This window comes from Ixodes scapularis, unplaced genomic scaffold (assembly GCF_016920785.2).
Source record: "Ixodes scapularis isolate PalLabHiFi unplaced genomic scaffold, ASM1692078v2 PGA_scaffold1__304_contigs__length_218370807, whole genome shotgun sequence".
Classification (NCBI taxonomy): domain Eukaryota; kingdom Metazoa; phylum Arthropoda; class Arachnida; order Ixodida; family Ixodidae; genus Ixodes; species Ixodes scapularis.
This window is the reverse complement of record NW_024609846.1, coordinates 75,371,664-75,389,461: the sequence shown is the minus strand read 5'-3', so window position 1 is coordinate 75,389,461 and position 17,798 is coordinate 75,371,664. Positions and strand designations below refer to the sequence as shown.

Here is a 17,798-nt window from a genome sequence, read left to right as displayed (position 1 = left end):
AGCTTTTCCATCAGGTCCCTGAAGTTGACGCGTGGTGGGGTTAGAGGGATATGCTTGAAATGCTGATGGTACTGTCAATCTGGAATAACAGTCTCGTCCGCCCCTGCGTCGATCTTGAAGATCAGTCTTTTCGCTTCTACTTGCGGAGCAACTCCAAGGTTGACGAGGTAGTTTCACCCACCAAACCAAGGAATCTTGGCTCTTCTTCGATTGTCTGCAGCATTTGCACCGACCGGCAAACAGTCGCATAGTGGCCTTCCTTTCCGCAATTTTGGCACGTGCTACTCTTTGCTGGGCAGAGAGCTCGCGCGTGCTGCTCTTTACCGCACCAGCTACGTGAGCAAGCTTGATTTTTCTTGCCGCTGCCTTTTCTGGGTTGATGTTACGCCTTAGCCGGTGGCTTGGTGTCGGAGTCGTGCTTAGCAGGCTTGTTGTTTCTCGCGTGTAGGGAATCCACGGCTGCAGTTTCTTTGGGATGACCTTGACGGTGTTTTGCCTGTTGCAGCTGAACAGACTTGTGAGTGCTATCAAGAGATTGAGGTCGGGGTCTAACTGAAGAGTTTGCGACACCTTGTGATTCTTGAGGCCTATGACTAGCCTGTCTCGGATCCGTTCCTCGCGGAGATCTCCGAAGATGACGTTTCCTTTAGGAATGAAGTAGTTGCCATAGCTCTTGAGCACCACGTCGAAGTTTTTCTGCTCATCGGACGTCAACTTGAACGTGTTGAAAATGTCGTCTGCCTGGGGGCCCATGAGGTACACCAGCGTGTCGACTTGACTCTCCCTTGGACGGTCGCAGAGTCCCGAGGCAGCGCGGTAGCGGAGGAACCGCTTCTTCCACTGAGGCCAGTCTGATGGCGAAGAAACCGTGAATGGGTCAGGCGGCGTAATCTGGAACGAAGTCACGTTCGCTGGTGTTTGGCTTGGACGTTCCATCCGGTTACTGGGAGTCAGGTCCGTCGGCAGTTGAAGAGCATAGGTCCGTGGAGGAGGACGTAGAGGTTAAAGCCACGTTAAGGTTTCAGGACAAGGGCCACTAGGGTGTGCTGACGTGTCGTTCGGGAGGAGAGCAGTGGTCAGCACATCCCACTTCTGACACCATGTTTGATAGAATGTCCAGCGCAGCGCGAAGCGCGAGGCGCGTGCTTTTTAATTCCTTTTCCTCTACAAGCTGTACATATATACAATGAGACTACAGCGCTATATAAGAGTCTGTGTCTCACACGCTACACTTATGCGGTTTGTGCGAGTGTGTTATACGCCCAGGGGTAAGTTATGTAGTTTGCTAATCTTTGCGATAAGCCTGCTAATTAATTAAAATTTATTAAGGAACCTTTAAATAGTGAAAATAGACATATGATTTCCATTAGAAACTTGCTGAGCGTCGTCCAAAACCCCTAAACCTGTAATTTTTAGAAAGACTGAGTGCGTGTGAAGCGCAGTAGCTCGCTGAAGTTACCACTCGAGGACCAGGTACAACGCTGGGGCTAGATAAGAGACAGAAAAATTGTGCGAGCGCCTTACCCACACCGCTAGCCTTGTAGCTGCTCCAGGAGTGGTAATTTTAGTGCGCTTTTCACGCGCTGAAAAGTTTCTGAAAATGACTGATTTAGGGATTTTGGACGGCGCCCACCAAGCTTCTCATTGGAGAACCGTATGTCTATCTTCAATAATTGAAAAGTTAATTAGTGAATTTTAATTAATTAGCCAAGTAATCGCAAAACTTAGCCCCCACGTAATGTCCCCCTGGGCGTATAACTCACTCGCAGAAACCGCATAAGTGTAGCTTTCATGACTTCTTTTAAAAACAAATCTGCAAGAATTAAAGAAAAAAAAAACACTGACATGGGAGGCAGATATACCCCTATTTGGCAGACCCAGATATGAATATATAAAAAAATTCAGCAGATCTGGCTAAATAAGGCTTATATAAACTGATGTGCTTGATATGGCCAGATCTGCCCGATTTTTTATATATCAATTTTTCTTTTTTATATATATAAGTCCATATCTGCCATTTTCGTAAGGGTGGCAACATTTCCAGAATGTACTAATGAGGTTCTTCTTCACATAATAAAATACTATCGATCGCTTTGCGGTTGTCAATCGATAATATAAAATCGATAGCTTCACGATACCGAACTGTCGAAGGAATGCAATCGGTAGTACTACTGAATACTTTACTGGGTGAATTCAGAAAAGATCGAGCAAAGGGTGGCTGGTCAATAATTTTAAATCAACTGATGTTTCTGTATGACATCGTCTAGTGTCTGGTATAAACAAATCTACACTTAGTTTTGGCCAGAAACATATTTTGGGGTCAGGAAAAATTGTAAGACATGAAGACGTGGACAGGAGCATTAACGCGCACTGATGGAGGGGGCACGTTTGAGAGTGAATAACTATAGCGATAAAATCTGGGGAATTCTAATACTTTTTAGAAACGAACTTTGGGTACAGTTTGCTTGTAATATATAGAAATAATATTTATTTAAGTTAAATTTTTTTTTCCGAAAAATCGACAAACAGGCCTGCTTGAACGACAAATGTCAAAAGTTGGAGGTTTGTATCTCATGAAATACGTTAATCACCATCATATAATTTTCAGATAGTGTTTATAGTGTGTATATATATATATATAAAGCATCTGAGTGATACGATAGTCGGAATATATTTAGGCAATCATGGGCATAAAATCAACCCACAAAACTTCAGATGCAAAACAAAAAAAAAACATTTTTTTTTTAATTTGTGTACACCGTCATACTCTATATCGAAATTCATTTCTATTTAAAACATTTTGCATTATTTGATTGAGAAAGAAAACACAACTTTTTTAAAGTGTGCACTTAGCAATGCCCTATACGAATGTCACTCTGAGTTCCAGTTTGAGGAAATTGACAGACAGCTTTCAGATATTTTTATTCAGATGAGGTTACGGACAACTAGAGTAATCGATCACACAGTAAAAGTGAGGAGAAACTATACACACGTTCTCTACAGCGGCAATACAAAGCTAATAATTGGCGCAGCGCACACAAACTGACATTTCCCGGTGAGGAATACATTTGAGCCATCTAGGGCGCAAGGAATGAAATGTCGTTAGCCCAACGCCGGATACTGGATGCTTGCCTTTTTGTGTACGAAAGGCCTCTTGCATTGAGCGTGTCAGAAAGCGCTTTGGCACGAACGTTTTCTCCCCGTCGAGCATAACAGAGATGCTTACTTGAATACCAGCTGAACGTTAGGAAAAGCAACGGAGAGAAGAGAACGAAGAACCACACTGCTGGTTCCTTGTTGTCTAACCATGTCTAACCAACCGGCTCAGCTCCGGGTTATCATAACAGAGATCACGTCCTCCTTGTTGGGATCTTGGCGCGAACATTCTAGCTCGCCTTTCGTGAAGTACTCTACGGCAGCAGACACGTTCTCAGGGCTCACCTTACATTTCGTGAGGGGATCCGGCTCATACCACACGCCATGCTTTTCCATACCTAGAGCGTAAGCACTTTCGCCATATTAACCCTTTCTAGGTTAACATGGCGACAGCGTTTACGCTCTATTGTATTTAGGCGGGGTTCGAGTATTTTGGGGTTCTGCCGTGTGTCGATGTGCTTGTTTGCGCGTGGCATTGTCGCCCGCGATGGCCGCGAGTGGCCATCGCGGCCATCGCGATGTCATGACCACCGGCCTTCACCGCTTTTTGATACCCTCTGCCTCGGTGCCTGCCCTTCGACTGAGCTCCCCTCCAGAGGGACGAGCCTTAAAGGACACATGCAAAGGAAAAAAACATTTTTTTTAGACAGCTTAGATGGAAAAAGGATGTCATAAAACGATTTTACAACGAAGAAAAAAAATTTTTAGAGCTATATTTACGGCGCTATACGAATTTGTAGTTGTCGCTCGCGGGAGCCGCCGCTGGTCACGTGGTAGGCCCGCGCGCCGCCGCGCTGCGTCGCCGCCGCACGCTGAGCGTTGTGCGAACGCCGCTTCAACGCGTTTCTCCACGCCGCCGTCGCCGCCGCCGCACAAGTTCGTCTGCTTCGGGGCGCCGCCGCCGTCGTCTGACCGGCGCACAGGTCTATCACGTCTGCTTGCGCTTTTTCATGAGTTTCCTTTGGGCTCTAAAAGTTACCTATTCATCTTAGTTTTTTGTTTTACTTCAAACAAAGATGAATAAGTTACTGTTAGAGGCCATAGGAAGCTTCCGAAAGAACGCAAGCACCACGTGATAAATAAAGACCAGTCACGTGATAAATACAGACCACTTTTCCGCGGTGCCCGCGGGCGCCGACTACAAATTCGTTTTGCGCCGTAAATATAGCTCTAAAAATTTTTTTCTTCGTTGTAAATTCGTTTTATGGCGTCCTTTTTCCATCTAAGCCGTTTAAAAAAAATGTTTTTTTCCTATGCATGTGTCCTTTAAGTAGGCCCGGCCCCCTGGCGACGAAACGCTCTCGACCCACGGAGAAGTGCGCGGTTGAGCCGAGAGGGAACGTCGGCGGGGTTCTCAGCCGTCGGGAGCCAGCGTAGCCAACTTTCTTTATTGGTCAAAAGCAGTGTGGCCGTTAAGGCCTCTAAGTAGGTCAAGGTGCGGCCATGGCCTCTCGTTAAGGCAAACACAAGTGCTGCGTTGTCGCAGTAGACCAAAGTACGTGGTGGCGCACACAAAAGCGCGAAAAAAACAGCAAAAAGTTCTCTTCTGTAGATCCCTGCCGGTGAGGGGCTGATGACAGCGACGTTGCCGCTGCTTGCACATACGCCAAGCCCGGAGAGGCTGGCGTCAGAAAAAACGACGTGCTGCACTGTCGGGGGCACGAAGGGGACTGCGGCAGGTAGCATGGTCAAGATGAACGAAAAAATCTGGATCCATTCCAGTGGTGGGGGGGTACCGGTGGCGGCCGCTTGGTGCAGCGGGCGCAATGCATGAAAATGTCCTTGATAAAGTGAAAAATAAAAGTTCCAGAGTCCGGCGAGTCTCTGGTAGGTGGAGATGGGCGGGGGGACCTTGAGGGTCTGCAGGGTTCCGATCAGGTCCTGGTAGCGTTTTGGAGTATGCCCGATGGTCTCGGTGTGGCCATCAAGGAGAAACCCCAAAAAGCGTATGCGCCTTGTAGGTACAAAGTGTGAGTCATCCGGGTTTATTCGGAACCCACATTTGACGAGATCCTGGACGAAAGTCGTCGTGGCTCGTTGGATAAAGCCGGGGTCGTGATGGGCGAACAGGAAATTGTCAATGTGCGACCAGCACCAAAGGCCCCTTGCCCTAGCCTCCCTGGTCAAGGCCGTCGCCAGGTGTTGCATGATGAATGGGGCGATCCTAATGCCGAAAGGAAGCGCGGTGTACCTGTAGTACGTTCCGTCGAGGCGGAAGCAAGTCAGCGGTCTCGTACGATGGTGTAACTTGAAATGATAAAAGGCATCCTTTAGGTCTACCCTCGTGAAGAAGGGTGCCTTGGGGAGGGGGCATTGCGTTAGAACTCTTGGAAGGGGTGGGAGGCAAAAGGCCGGTGCTGGTAGGTGTGGTGTCAAATGGGAACAGTCGAGTACAAATCTCGACAACGTCCTGGACTTGGGAACCACTTGAATTGGTGAAAGAAAAGGGCCTCTGGTGGTCTCCTCAATGATGCCGGCGCGGAGCATGGACGCAACAGCTTCGCGCAGGACTGGTAAGTGTGTGCGCGGCGGTTTGCGTGCGTTAAAAACAGAGTTCTTTTTTGCTCGGATGATGAGCGCCGCGGGGTCAAAAGGGGGACAAAAACCAAACGTAGAACTCACACGTTTCTAGTTGACTGTAGGTGGGGGAAGACTGGCCCTGACTGGTGGGTGCGGGGTGCCGACGGCCAGGAAGGCTGGTCTACGGCTGTCTTCTTCGTTGTCGTTGTTCTCGTCATTGGGCAGTTAAAAGGGCTCGTGGATGTCCAGCCAGCGGAGAATCCGCAGGGCGGCATCCTCGAGGCTGTCGTTGTCCTGTGTTGCCTCGGTGTCCGAGCTTTCGGAGGAAGGCTCCGATCCGCTGTCGTCGGTAGATGGGAGCTCGGTAGGGGTGAGGTCTTGCGTCGGGCTTTGTCTGGGAAGGCCAGGCATATCCGACTGGGGGTGGTGGCTAGGTATCCCCGATTCCCGCACTGCTTGGGCCAAAATATCTTGTGGGACGATCAGGTCCTGGAGGATTGCTAGAGTGGGGATCCCGTCAACGATTGCCAGGACTGATTGGGCGTTGCCCAACACAAGTTCAAGTGGAGCCGGCACTCCTGTGGCGGCGTCGTAGTAGTTAAGCAGTTCCTGGCATTCACGGGGAATCACAACTCCCGGGGGGAGCGGCATGGGGGACACTGTAGTCACTGTGGCGTTTGCGTCTTCTTCGGGAAAGCCTTGGGGGATGACTGTATCGCCGGGTGTCTGGTAGTCCAGCGGGGAAGGCCCGGTGGTCATGACACGTGGAGATGGGCAGGGGGACCTTGAGGGTCTGCAGGGTTCCGATGAGGTCCTGGTAGCGTTTTGGAGTATGCCCGATGGTCTCGGTGTGGCCATCAAGGAGAAACCCCAAAAAGCGTATGCGCCTTGTAGGTACAAAGTGTGAGTCATCCGGGTTTATTCGGAACCCGCATTTGACGAGATCCTGGACGGAAGTCGTCGTGGCTCGTTGGAGAAAGCCGGGGTCGGGATGGGCGAACAGGAAATTGTCAATGTGCGACCAGCACCAAAGGCCCCTTGCCCTAGCCTCCCTGGTCAAGGCCGTCGCCAGGTGTTGCATGATGAATGGGGCGATCCTAATGCCGAAAGGAAGCACGGTGTACCTGTAGTACGTTCCGTCGAGGCGGAAGCAAGTCAGCGGTCTCGTACGATGGTGTAACTTGAAATGATAAAAGGCACCCTTTAGGTCTACCCAGGGATGGGCAAAATACATGCAAATATGTATCGAAATACAAATACAAAATACTTCGTCAAAAATGTATTTAATTACAAATCTAATTACATTTCCAAAAAAGCATTTAAGTGCAAAATACAAATACAACCAAATGTATTTGGTCTCCTCCAAATACTTTTTCAAATACATTCCTCAAAATTTGCGTCAGCGACTTCAGGGCACCTTCAACGGGTTTCTGGGTATCATTTTAATTTTGCATCGCACACTCGGGAGTTAGTGTGCGGGGCTCTAGTAACCTAATAGAAATATAATCACGAAAAAATGTAATCTGCTTGGACGTAATAGGTGAAAAAAGTACAGAGCTTCAAGCAGCTTCTTTTGTCGTTTACATTTTGGTATAAACCAACAAAGAACCGAGACGATCAAGACGCGCAGCACTAGCTGGAGAATTTTTTATTGTTGCAACTCGCACCAGTTACGAAAATCTGGACGACCCGCGCATTTAGAATGTTCCAGGAAAAAATATGGATGGAAATCAGGCTGGAAAGCACCACAAGTTGTCACAGGCACTTATTCAGCCAGTCTGCCTGTGAACGTCGATTTCGCTCTTGCCCTAGACTAGCACCGTAATCACAAAGTCACTAAACGCTTGAGCTTGATTGAAAGACACTGCATTCGGTGCAGAACATAGTTTTTTTCCTGCTCTGGACAGTGACAATAAATTTTAGAGATGTATTTTCGCCCACGAAATTGTATTTAATTACAATTGTATTTGAAATACCCACGTTTTAGTATTTAAATACTCACGTCAAATATATTACCCAATTTGTAATTAAATACAAATGCAAAATACACGAAGTATTTAAAATACGTATTTCAAATACTTGTATTTGAAATACTGCCCATCCCTGGGTCTACCTTCGTGAAGAAGGGTGCCTTGGGGAGGGGGCATTGCGTTAGAACTCTTGGAAGGGGTGGGAGGAAAAGGCCGGTGCTGGTAGGTGTGGTGTCAAATGGGAACAGTCGAGTACAAATCTCGACAACGTCCTGGACTTGGGAACCACCTGAATTGGTGAAAGAAAAGGGCCTCTGGTGGTCTCCTCAATGATGCCGGCGCGGAGCATGGACGCAACAGCTTCGCGCAGGACTGGTAACTGTGTGCGCGGCGGTTTGCGTGCGTTAAAAACAGAGTTCCTTTTTGCTCGGATGATGAGCGCCGCGGGGTCAAAAGGGGGACAAAAACCAAACGTAGAACTCAAACGTTCCCAGTTGACTGTAGGTGGGGGAAGACTGGCGCGAGTGGGATGGCGACAAATACGACTGCTCAGTAAACAGGCATTGCCGATCATATTTTGCTGGTTGAAACGAACCCCCTCATCCTTGACAGCGAGCGGGGAAATGCGAAAAAAAGGTTGTAGCGGCCGTTTTTCCAGAGGTAGTGACGAGTGTCGCCTGCTTCTTTCGTGAACTATTGCGCCATAATCGTAATCTTCGCGAGGAAATGATTGTTGCTAGCCACATAACACTATCACGCAGAAAAGGAATACTTAAATATGTTTTTATTCTAGATATAAGTCAGGGATATATATAAGAGAGAGAGAGAGAGAGATGGGCGGGGGAGCTAGAGGGGAAGAGAGAGGAGCATATAGTGTCGTAAAAAACGAAAATAAACAAAGTTCCCAGTGGCCAATGGCTGCAGGATCTTTTCTTGGATCTCTAGTTGGTATTATGATACCTCTTTGTATACCGTAGTTTCTCCTCACTTTTACTGTGTGAACGATTGCTATAGCTATCAATGGCCTCAGCTCAATAAAAATATCTAAAATGTGTGTGTTAGTTTCATGAAACTGGAACTCAGAGTGACTTCTCGCATAGGGCACTGCTTAGGGTACGCTTGGGAAAACGACCCTATTTTGGGGAGTTGTGTCTTCTTTCTCAAACAAATAATGCAGCATGCTTTATTAGAAACGACTGCCTAACTAAAGCAAGAAGGGGTACCTAAACTCTAAAAATTAAAAGGTGGTGCTTTTTTTGTTTTTATTATTCGCATCGAAAGTTTTCCTTGTTTGATTTTTTAGCCATGTTTGCCTAAATATATCCCAACTACCGTATAACTCAGATGCCTTAGACATTTTTTTTTTAATAATAGGCATATATAAGTAAAATACGATCTGAAGAGTATATGATTACGATTAAATTATTTCATGAGATACTGGCCTCCAAATTTTGCCATTTGTCATTCGAGCAGGCATGTTGGGCTATTAGAAAAATTAATATAATTCAAATAAATATTCTTACCACATATTACAAGCGAGCTATACCTAAAGTGTGTTTCTAAAAAGTATTATAACTCGTCTAATTTTATCGTTTTAGTTATTCCCCTTTAAACGTGCCCCCTCCATCGGTGCGCGTTAATACAACTGTCCACCTCTTCATGCCTTCCGGTTTTTCCTCTCCCAAACTTTTTTCTGATCAAAACTAAGTGTGGGTTTGTCTATACAAAACACTAGGCAATATTATATAAAAACATAAGTTATTTAAAAATGTCGACCAGCCACCCTTCAGGTGATCTTTTCTGAAATCAACATACCATAATTAACTATATAGGTATCACTATCGGTAATTTTCTCACTATCAATAGTTGGTTCGGCTTCAAGTATTGATAGCACCCATGGGACTACCGATTTATTTGCACCACTAGTGTACACAGTGCGAAAAGTCAGTGTGCTCAACTTTATTTAGCCTGGTTTAGGTTTAGTTCTTCTAGTGAGAAGTTCTCCTACTGATCTTTCTTTGACTTGCGCTTAGGTTTCTTAGGCTTCTTAGTTTTCTTCTTTTTTTGCTTGGGCTTTTCAGTGGGCGCAGGAGTGTTGTCATCAGTCTCGTTGGGCCCACCTGAATTATTTGTCAAATGACATTCTCCGTTTTGACAAATTCCCTTTTCGCCAGTGTTGTACTGAAAATGACAAAGTAAAAAAGTGCATATTAGATTAATATATTCATGAGAAGAAATTTTCGGTAACGGAACAGTTTAAAGTATGAGATCACATTATTTTAAGACTGTTCAACCGAATGTACCCCAAAATTAACCGCTACGCTTAACGGTACAAATAACGCATTAGAGTTAGTAGTAAAAACGCTCCACGAGACATGATTTTACGCGACGTCATATGGTGGTGGATTTTTCCTGCCAATTTTATCAAACTCATTTAGGTGGCATACGTCATTTGTAAAAATAAATAAAACACTGTAAGCGTAGCTGAAAAGGATTATGCTGTGCCGATTAAGAAAATAAGATACTTCCAAAAAGAAATGCGAGAATGTTGTCCGTCTCCTTTCGAAACATGTCTGTTTACGGTTAAATCACTAATTCGCGAAGTTTCGAAGCGGATCCCGCTTGTGTTTTTTATGAAGAAATTAATGGAGGGACGTTACCCGGAAAATTAGAGCGGTAAGCGCTCTTGGCAAGATTTCACGGGAAATGACGGTATCATATGGCACTGTGACGTCACGTGATACTTTAAAGTAATCACACCGAGTCACTTAAAGGAGTCATGAAACGCTTTTTCAGCTTTTTTCTGTTTAGCTTTCCTCCTCAACTCATAAATCGCGCATTGTACCAAACAGTTCAAGAAGTCGGAAAGGGGGGAGTCCTCTCTTGCTCGGAATCTCGCTTGTTTAGCCCGGACACAGCCATTGTCCCCCTAGAAGATTAGCCCGTCGCTCAAAATTCGGACTAGTTGCTTTCCCCACCCCGTTCACCCCGAAGCTGACAGTGCTGTGGAAGCAACGTGCTGGTTGGGCCAGCCACACATTTTCCACGTGATCACGCTCTCTTGCGCATAACGACCCGCAGAGAATGAGGTCAGGTGATGAAAGCGAGGCGGCTGATTGGTCCGGCAAGCGCGTAGCTTTCACCGCAATGTCAGCCTAGGGGTAAAAGGGTCCAAGTGAGGTCCGGTGTCGTGTGACGTGCGCTTGGGCCCTGGTGACGCGGTGCGGGGGCCCGGTTATGGTGGCTAGTAGCCCGGTGACGCGCTGCGGGGTCCGCAGATGTATCACAGTGAAAAGGCGGAGAGTTTACGAAGGGAAGGAGGTACGAAATAGTCCGCTATGTTTTGCAAATTTTTGTAGCGAAAGTCAGACTTCTGACTTTCTACCTTTGTTCTTTTGGCCCACTGAACGATGTGCTATTAGTAAAATCCCAATATAAATTGATTTACTCCAGCCCAAAATTAGTTTCATGGGTCCTTTAAATTAAGCGACGAAAACTTGCGTCGCCATTTGACGTCAGGTCTGTCGTGTAAAGCGTTCTCCTGCTATCTCAGAATGTTTGCTGTTATATATAGCGGAGAAACTAACCTCACCTTATGCTTCGGCGTCACATAAAACGGTTCCCTGCTAGATTATGGGGGGAAGCTTTAACCGCTACAGAGGGCGGGATACTCTGAGATCACGTGACAACACGTAACACCACGACGCCTAATGGCGTTACTTCTTTATGTGAGATCAGACATGGGATGTCATTGTTCCACGTTTCTTGACAGTATTACTTTGCCTCGTGATATCTAAACCTTTCTGGATTGATTAGATTCGCTGCATAGTGATTGTGCACCGACCCTCCGCAGCGGGGCGTGCAGCGCATCGCCTGTGATCTCAATTAATTTCTGGGACACGACTAGTTACCATGAATTTGTTTCGGCTTAGTGGATGAAGACAAGACTTTCGTCATGTGTAACTACTTTGCGTCTCTTGTTATTGAAAAGTCACCACCCTCAGATTAAGTGTTAAACCTTTATATTATTTAGACATACTGCCGGCTGCCATTTGGCAGCCAAGGCAGGAGAGGGCACACAGGGCAACAATATATATAATACTGCCATATCATCTTTAGGTTTATTATGGTCGGGGAATCATACAAAAAATTTGAAATGTCGGCCGAAACGTGGCAGTAAACGAACTAAAGAAAGAGAGCAGCACGTACGTGCCTCCTCATTTGCAATTTCCTAAAACCGCTTTAGTGAAAATGTTTGCAAGTTGAAAGGAATTATACTATTTACCGGAAAGGCATACAAGAAAAACCTATGACCTGCAGGTGCGGCAGCACGTGAGTGTGCTAACTAGATTAGGCTTGCTACTCACAAAGCATTTTTCTCCGTCCCCAAAGAAAAATTGGTCCCATGAATTGGTGCCAGAGTTCCAGCAGTAATAGTCGCAGCCTTCTCGGTTTTCCTCCTGTAGAAATCATAAGCAGTGTAAAAAAAGTGGAACAGATATTCGCAAGAACTTGCTTACACAGTGTGAATAGCGTGTTATTAATTTACAAAATTAAGTATTGATTCGTGGACGAATTTACGTTCATTTAATTGCTTTATTAAAATTCACAAAAGCAAAAGTGGACTGCACATAATCGTTGCTCTCATTTATAAATCACCCAGCGAAATGTTTCCAAAGGTGAAATTAAAGCACGTTTACCGATGCGGGTCTCGTTCCGTTCTGGCAATTGTGGGCTGCAGCGCTGCCGAAGAAGGCCACACACACTGCAGGCAATGAAGCACACAAAATTCAATTCAACTGAAGCCAAGCTTAAAAGCTTTATTTAACCGTTTGCCTTCAGCGTTTGTTTTGTATATATTAGTGTAAAAATGAAATAAACAAAAGGCATTCATAAATTATTCGCTCATTGATGTGCGCGTAGAGACGCCTATGCAGTAGAAGAAGCGTTTTTTTTTAGAAATAACCATACAGTTTCATATCAAGGGGGAGTAATGCAGTCATTGGGCTAGCTCATTAACCGATTTCTACCACTGCGAAACTGTTGCATGTTCTTAGTTCCTGCATCCACGGGTGTTATAAAGTGTATCAATTTTATCTGGTGCAACAACTTAAATGATGATCAAGTGGTGGCAAGAACATTTTTCCTCAACTCGGTATTTACTGACATGAAGATATGGAAAAGAAAATGTCTGCACTTGTCAAAAGGTACAATTCGTAATTTAGTCCTCAAAGTTGTGCGCGTGTCTGTTCAACCCAGCACACTCAACCTATGATAAACCGATCTCGAAGGGAGTAAGGAGGACCCTAGTGCTGTCTGGTGTCTTCGAAGCAGTTTCACGAAATGTATATGCAAAATCTACTGTGCGATTGATTTTCGAGAGTTTGAGAAAAGTAGAAAAAAAAATACATCGCTGTCGTTTTTAAAGGCTGGTTGAAATTCGGGTGGAAACCTTTTTCTCGGAAAACATTTTGTGCACACCGAGTCTATCCCTAAAAAAAACAAAAAAACATTTTGTCCTTGAAAAGAAAAAAAAAAAAAAAAAAAAAAAAAGATTGTGGGCATCAGCGCTTCCGAAGAGCGCAAGAGACACTGCAGGAAAGAATGCCCACAAAAATCAATACGTGTAATGTCACCCTTAACAGTTTGTTTTAACCTGTATTTCAGCTCAACGAAAGTAAGTCATATATTAATGTAATAATAAATAAACAAAAGACGTTGATGAAATATTTGGTTATTTTTGTTCGTCGGGAAACCCACACATAATATGAAAGCGTTTTTTTATAAGAAAAAAAAAACAACGTAGAGTGTAACATTTAGGAGCAGAGATACGGTCGATGGGAAAACGCAGTAACCGATTACCGCCACTGCGAAGCTGTTGGATGTTCTTAGTTACCAGATCCACGTCTCATGTTATCCAGATGACATCTTAAACATAGTTTGTATTAAGAATTCGGTTGTTTAAATTTAATATGGGATAAAGCCTTACATTATGACCAAGTTGAAGGAAGAACACCATTCCTGAACTCGGTATCTATTCGTATAAAATTTTGCACGAGAAAATGTCTACACCTGTGAAAAGACACAATTCGTAAGTTTAGTTAACATCCCACGGAGTCGATGTTAAGATCTCGCAGGTAGTAAAAAGAAACCTATAGGCTGGTTGCTATCTCCAAAGGAGTTTCACGAAATGTATTTTCAAAATCTACTGCGAGATTAATATTTTTTATGGCGTCAGAATAAACAAAAAACAAGAAATAACATCGCTAGTGTCTTGAAATGCTAGGTGAAATGCAGAGGGAAGTCTCTTTGATCGGAACACATTCGATGCAAACCAAGCCTATCCGTGTTAAAAAAAAAGGTATCCTTTCAGCCTATTTAAAAATATATCATTCATTTTAGCAAACGTATAACATAAATAATTTGAAATGAATAGTTTTCGCGGTAGGTATTTTTTGGCGCGTTTTTGTTTAGTGCCTGTTATCTCCATCAGAGGGCAGGGGTCACATGTTGTAGATTCTGAACGACACCGACGGCTGGGGAAAAGGTAGTGGTGTCCAAAAAATACATTATTATATCTGAGAGTTATGCATTCTGAACTTTCATTTACCACAAATCAATTTTCTAAACCTATTTCCTCGAATGTACGTAACAAAGTCAGTGATGTTAATACTTATAAAAAATAATAAAAATAGATACTTCACTGAACAGAATCACTTGAGCATTACTTAGCTTGAAAATACTTATAGAAAATAATTTGAGCTTGATATATATTACCATATGCCTTATTAGAATATGTCATAAAATCCTCCAAAAATGTAACACCTCACCCAACACCAGCGTGGTTCCGGTCAACCCCATATTTGGTGTACTAGTTCTCAACGAGGATGTGAAAGCCTATGGCGACTAGAGTCGAATTTTATATAGTCGCAAAAGTAGCGGCCTTTACATTTTTAATTGTTTAACTTTTTTTCCACTTGGAGCTAAGTCTGTTCTACCAAATAAATAGCTTTTTCATGCTGGATTGCGTAGCTGTTCCTTTGCTCTTAGCATACGCAGTTTGACATATACATGTCAAGAGTCTGAAACGACATTTCCACGATGACGCATCTACATGTTAAATACACCGTCAGAACGGACGTCAACGCTTTCTGGGGAAAATGCTCCGACCTTTTAATCTTGAGCTGCAACTTTAAGTCTGCCATGGGACTGATGAAAATCTGATCAGCGTATCTGTTGATTACAGTTCATCCGAAATAAACAAAACACAAGTCTGTATGCGATCCGAATACATAAAATTTACTACTTTGAAGGGACTCCGTTTCATGAAAAAAAGGAAATATGTCAACTTGTCTAGTATGTTATTTATACAAACGTAATTTAGCTATGTGAGGACCGACTCGGTATGTTAAAAAGCCCGTAAGAGCTTATGTTAATAAGCCCTTGAGGGTAAAGCGTAATAGCCTTTCATGGTTGAAAATAAGGTGCACGTGACGTTTCAATCATGAGCATGCAGAACGATGTAAGAAACGAACGCGCCGCTCAAGTCTGTTTTGCTCGGACAGAGTGTGACCGCTCGGACGGCAAATTCCTGGCCCTCGGCGCTTGACGTACGAATTATGTCGATCGTTCCGCTAGTCGCGCTCTTCCACCATGATTTTGGATGACCGTGATTTAAACATCACCCGCATCACATTTTTAGTCACCAAGGGTTACTCTGACGCGCTTATTAGGTTTGTTTCGCGCGACCACCGCCAGAGTAATATTTCCTGCTTCTGGTTGGTCACATTCGACTTTGTGAAGACGCTCTGAAACACACCCAGACTGCATGCAGCCAATGGCGCCTCCTCATTTGTCTTCTCTGCCTCCCAACGAATGGCCAAACTCTCTACCTAAACGGCTCTGGTTGTGGCCGGCCGCGATCCCGGCAATGTCGTAGCAGCGGTGGTGGACGTGGCGGACTGCGTTTCTGCTGCAACTTTCTCTCCATCTTTACACACCACAGAAGCTTCAGCAGCCAGAGTTCGGGACTCCGCGACGACTGCGACACACGCGTTCTCTGGTGTTTTTTTTTTGTTTTTTTTCATAATTCCTATTTTAAACTACCAGGACCACCACGTCCAACAGCACGACACTCCATCTTTTTTTACGCCATTTGTTGCCACTTGAGGATCATTTGCGATGCATGAACACGCCGAGTAGGATATTTTCTAAATTATCAACCCTGCTAAAGTACTGATAACCAGGATTTCGCGATATTGGCTCTAGGAAAACAACTATCTTTATATGAACATTTGCTTACTCAAGATATTATATAAGTGACAGACCCGTTAATTAAAATCTTGCATTTGTCTTGAGTAAAATTGGCCAAATAAAATTGAAGGGCACAGGAGGAGAAATACCTCGGAAAGTTTGGCTGAATTCTAGCGCTAGGCACCACATCACGGATCTGTGTGAACAAATATTTTTTTGTTTGAACCGATTCGCTTTGTGAATTTAGGCGTCACCAGCAACCAAAAATAAACCTCTATTCGCCATCGACAATCTCATAGACTAAGGTAATTTATATGCAGACGGTTTTTTTTTCGCCGTCAAATATTGCGGTTTTTAGATACTGGCAAAAATTAAAACAACGTAATTAAAAAAAATACGTCATTCTCTCTGCTCATTCGCGCAACCCAAACTGCGTATTGAATTTGCAAGTAGAAACGACGTTATTTCACTGTGCACGCTAGTTGAAAACTCTCTATTGTTAAGTGACTGTGGCCCTTCCATCCGCGGGAAGTCCCAACCTTTGTGTTAAAATGAATTAAGTGGTTGGCACTGGTTATCTAATTATAAACAATAAATAACTGAAGTGACTGTCGAAATAGGACTCTGTACGGAAAACAATTTTTTAAACTTCATAAGTAAACCGAGCAACCGAATGTTTACTTCGCAAAAAAAGATTGAGAACCCCGTATACATGTAGGTGTGATATTATGAACAAAGCTTCGTCGGTCGATATCTTACCAATGAAAATTTCAAAAACCATTTATTTCGTATGAAAAGATAAAGCTTAGTTCCGAAACTTCGGCACTCTGTTCGGACAGCAATGTGTAGTTTATTTTGTCGTTAAAGAACCACCGTATATATATATATATATATATATATATATATATATATATATATATATATATATATATATATATATATACATACAACACGGGCACTTCACACCATCGTAAGTGGTCTCCGAGGAGGATATAAACGAACATATGCAGATGAATGAGCCGTACTTAATCCAATGAATCAAAGTTATTCAGGAATCCGCCGAAAGCCAAAAAACGGCGGAGCCAGGATATCATCTCTGGGCCTCTCAATGTCCGGTCGGGTGTGCTAACCTCTACACCACTCCACCATGCTTTCTGGCGTTTCCTACCTGTCTTATTAATGCACAAGAAACGAAATGTATCCAATCGGAGGTGTTCTGGAAGCACACGCCGCCGCGTGGAACGTAGTACGACGCTTGTTGTACGTGGTACGTGCTCGTTTGTGCTCCAGTAATCCTCCCACTGTTTGTCTCGCCCCGTGTACGTGTAGTAGTATTCTTTGTTTGTGAGCTTTAGAGACACGGTATCATCATCATCTGCGAGAATGGAGAGCCACGTTATTGAATATACAACACGGGCACTTTACACCATCGTACGTGGTCTCCGAGGAGGATATAAACGAACATATGCAGATGAATGAGCCGTACTTAATCCGATGAATCAAAGTTTTTCAGGAATCCGACGAAAGCCAAAAAACGGCGGAGCCAAGTTAAAAAACAGTTCCGCCGTTTTTAACTTTGATTCATTGGATTAAGTACGGCTCATTCATCTGCATACGTTCGTTTATATATGTATACATGTATATATATTTTTTTTTTTTTTTTGGGGGGGGGGGGGGGGGGGAGGGCCTCCTGTATTTCAAAAATGGAATATAGAAAATAAGTTTTCCTTTTATCCAAGTAAAGGTATTTTTGGAAATTAGAATTTTTATGAGTCAAAAAAGTCTGTGAATGTTAAAGGGAATACTGTGCACTTTGCCGCGATCCGTTCGGAAAAGAGAAACGCCACACTTATATTTTTGTCAAAGTAATGTCATTTCTCCATAATTTCGCATTTTATC

General features: G+C 44.0%; 1 protein-coding gene across 1 annotated transcript; it reads right to left on the bottom strand.

The window, feature by feature from the left end:
• Nucleotides 1-9,590: 9,590 nt before the first annotated feature.
• LOC121836084 lies at nt 9,591-14,625 on the bottom strand. The gene is made up of 4 exons (XM_042290788.1): nt 14,477-14,625; nt 12,347-12,411; nt 12,014-12,106; nt 9,591-9,827 (listed from the first exon to the last, which is right to left on the bottom strand). The coding sequence occupies exons 1-4, from the start codon at nt 14,505-14,507 to the stop codon at nt 9,651-9,653; spliced, it is 366 nt and encodes a 121-aa protein (XP_042146722.1). The 5' UTR covers nt 14,508-14,625; the 3' UTR covers nt 9,591-9,650.
• Nucleotides 14,626-17,798: the final 3,173 nt, after the last annotated feature.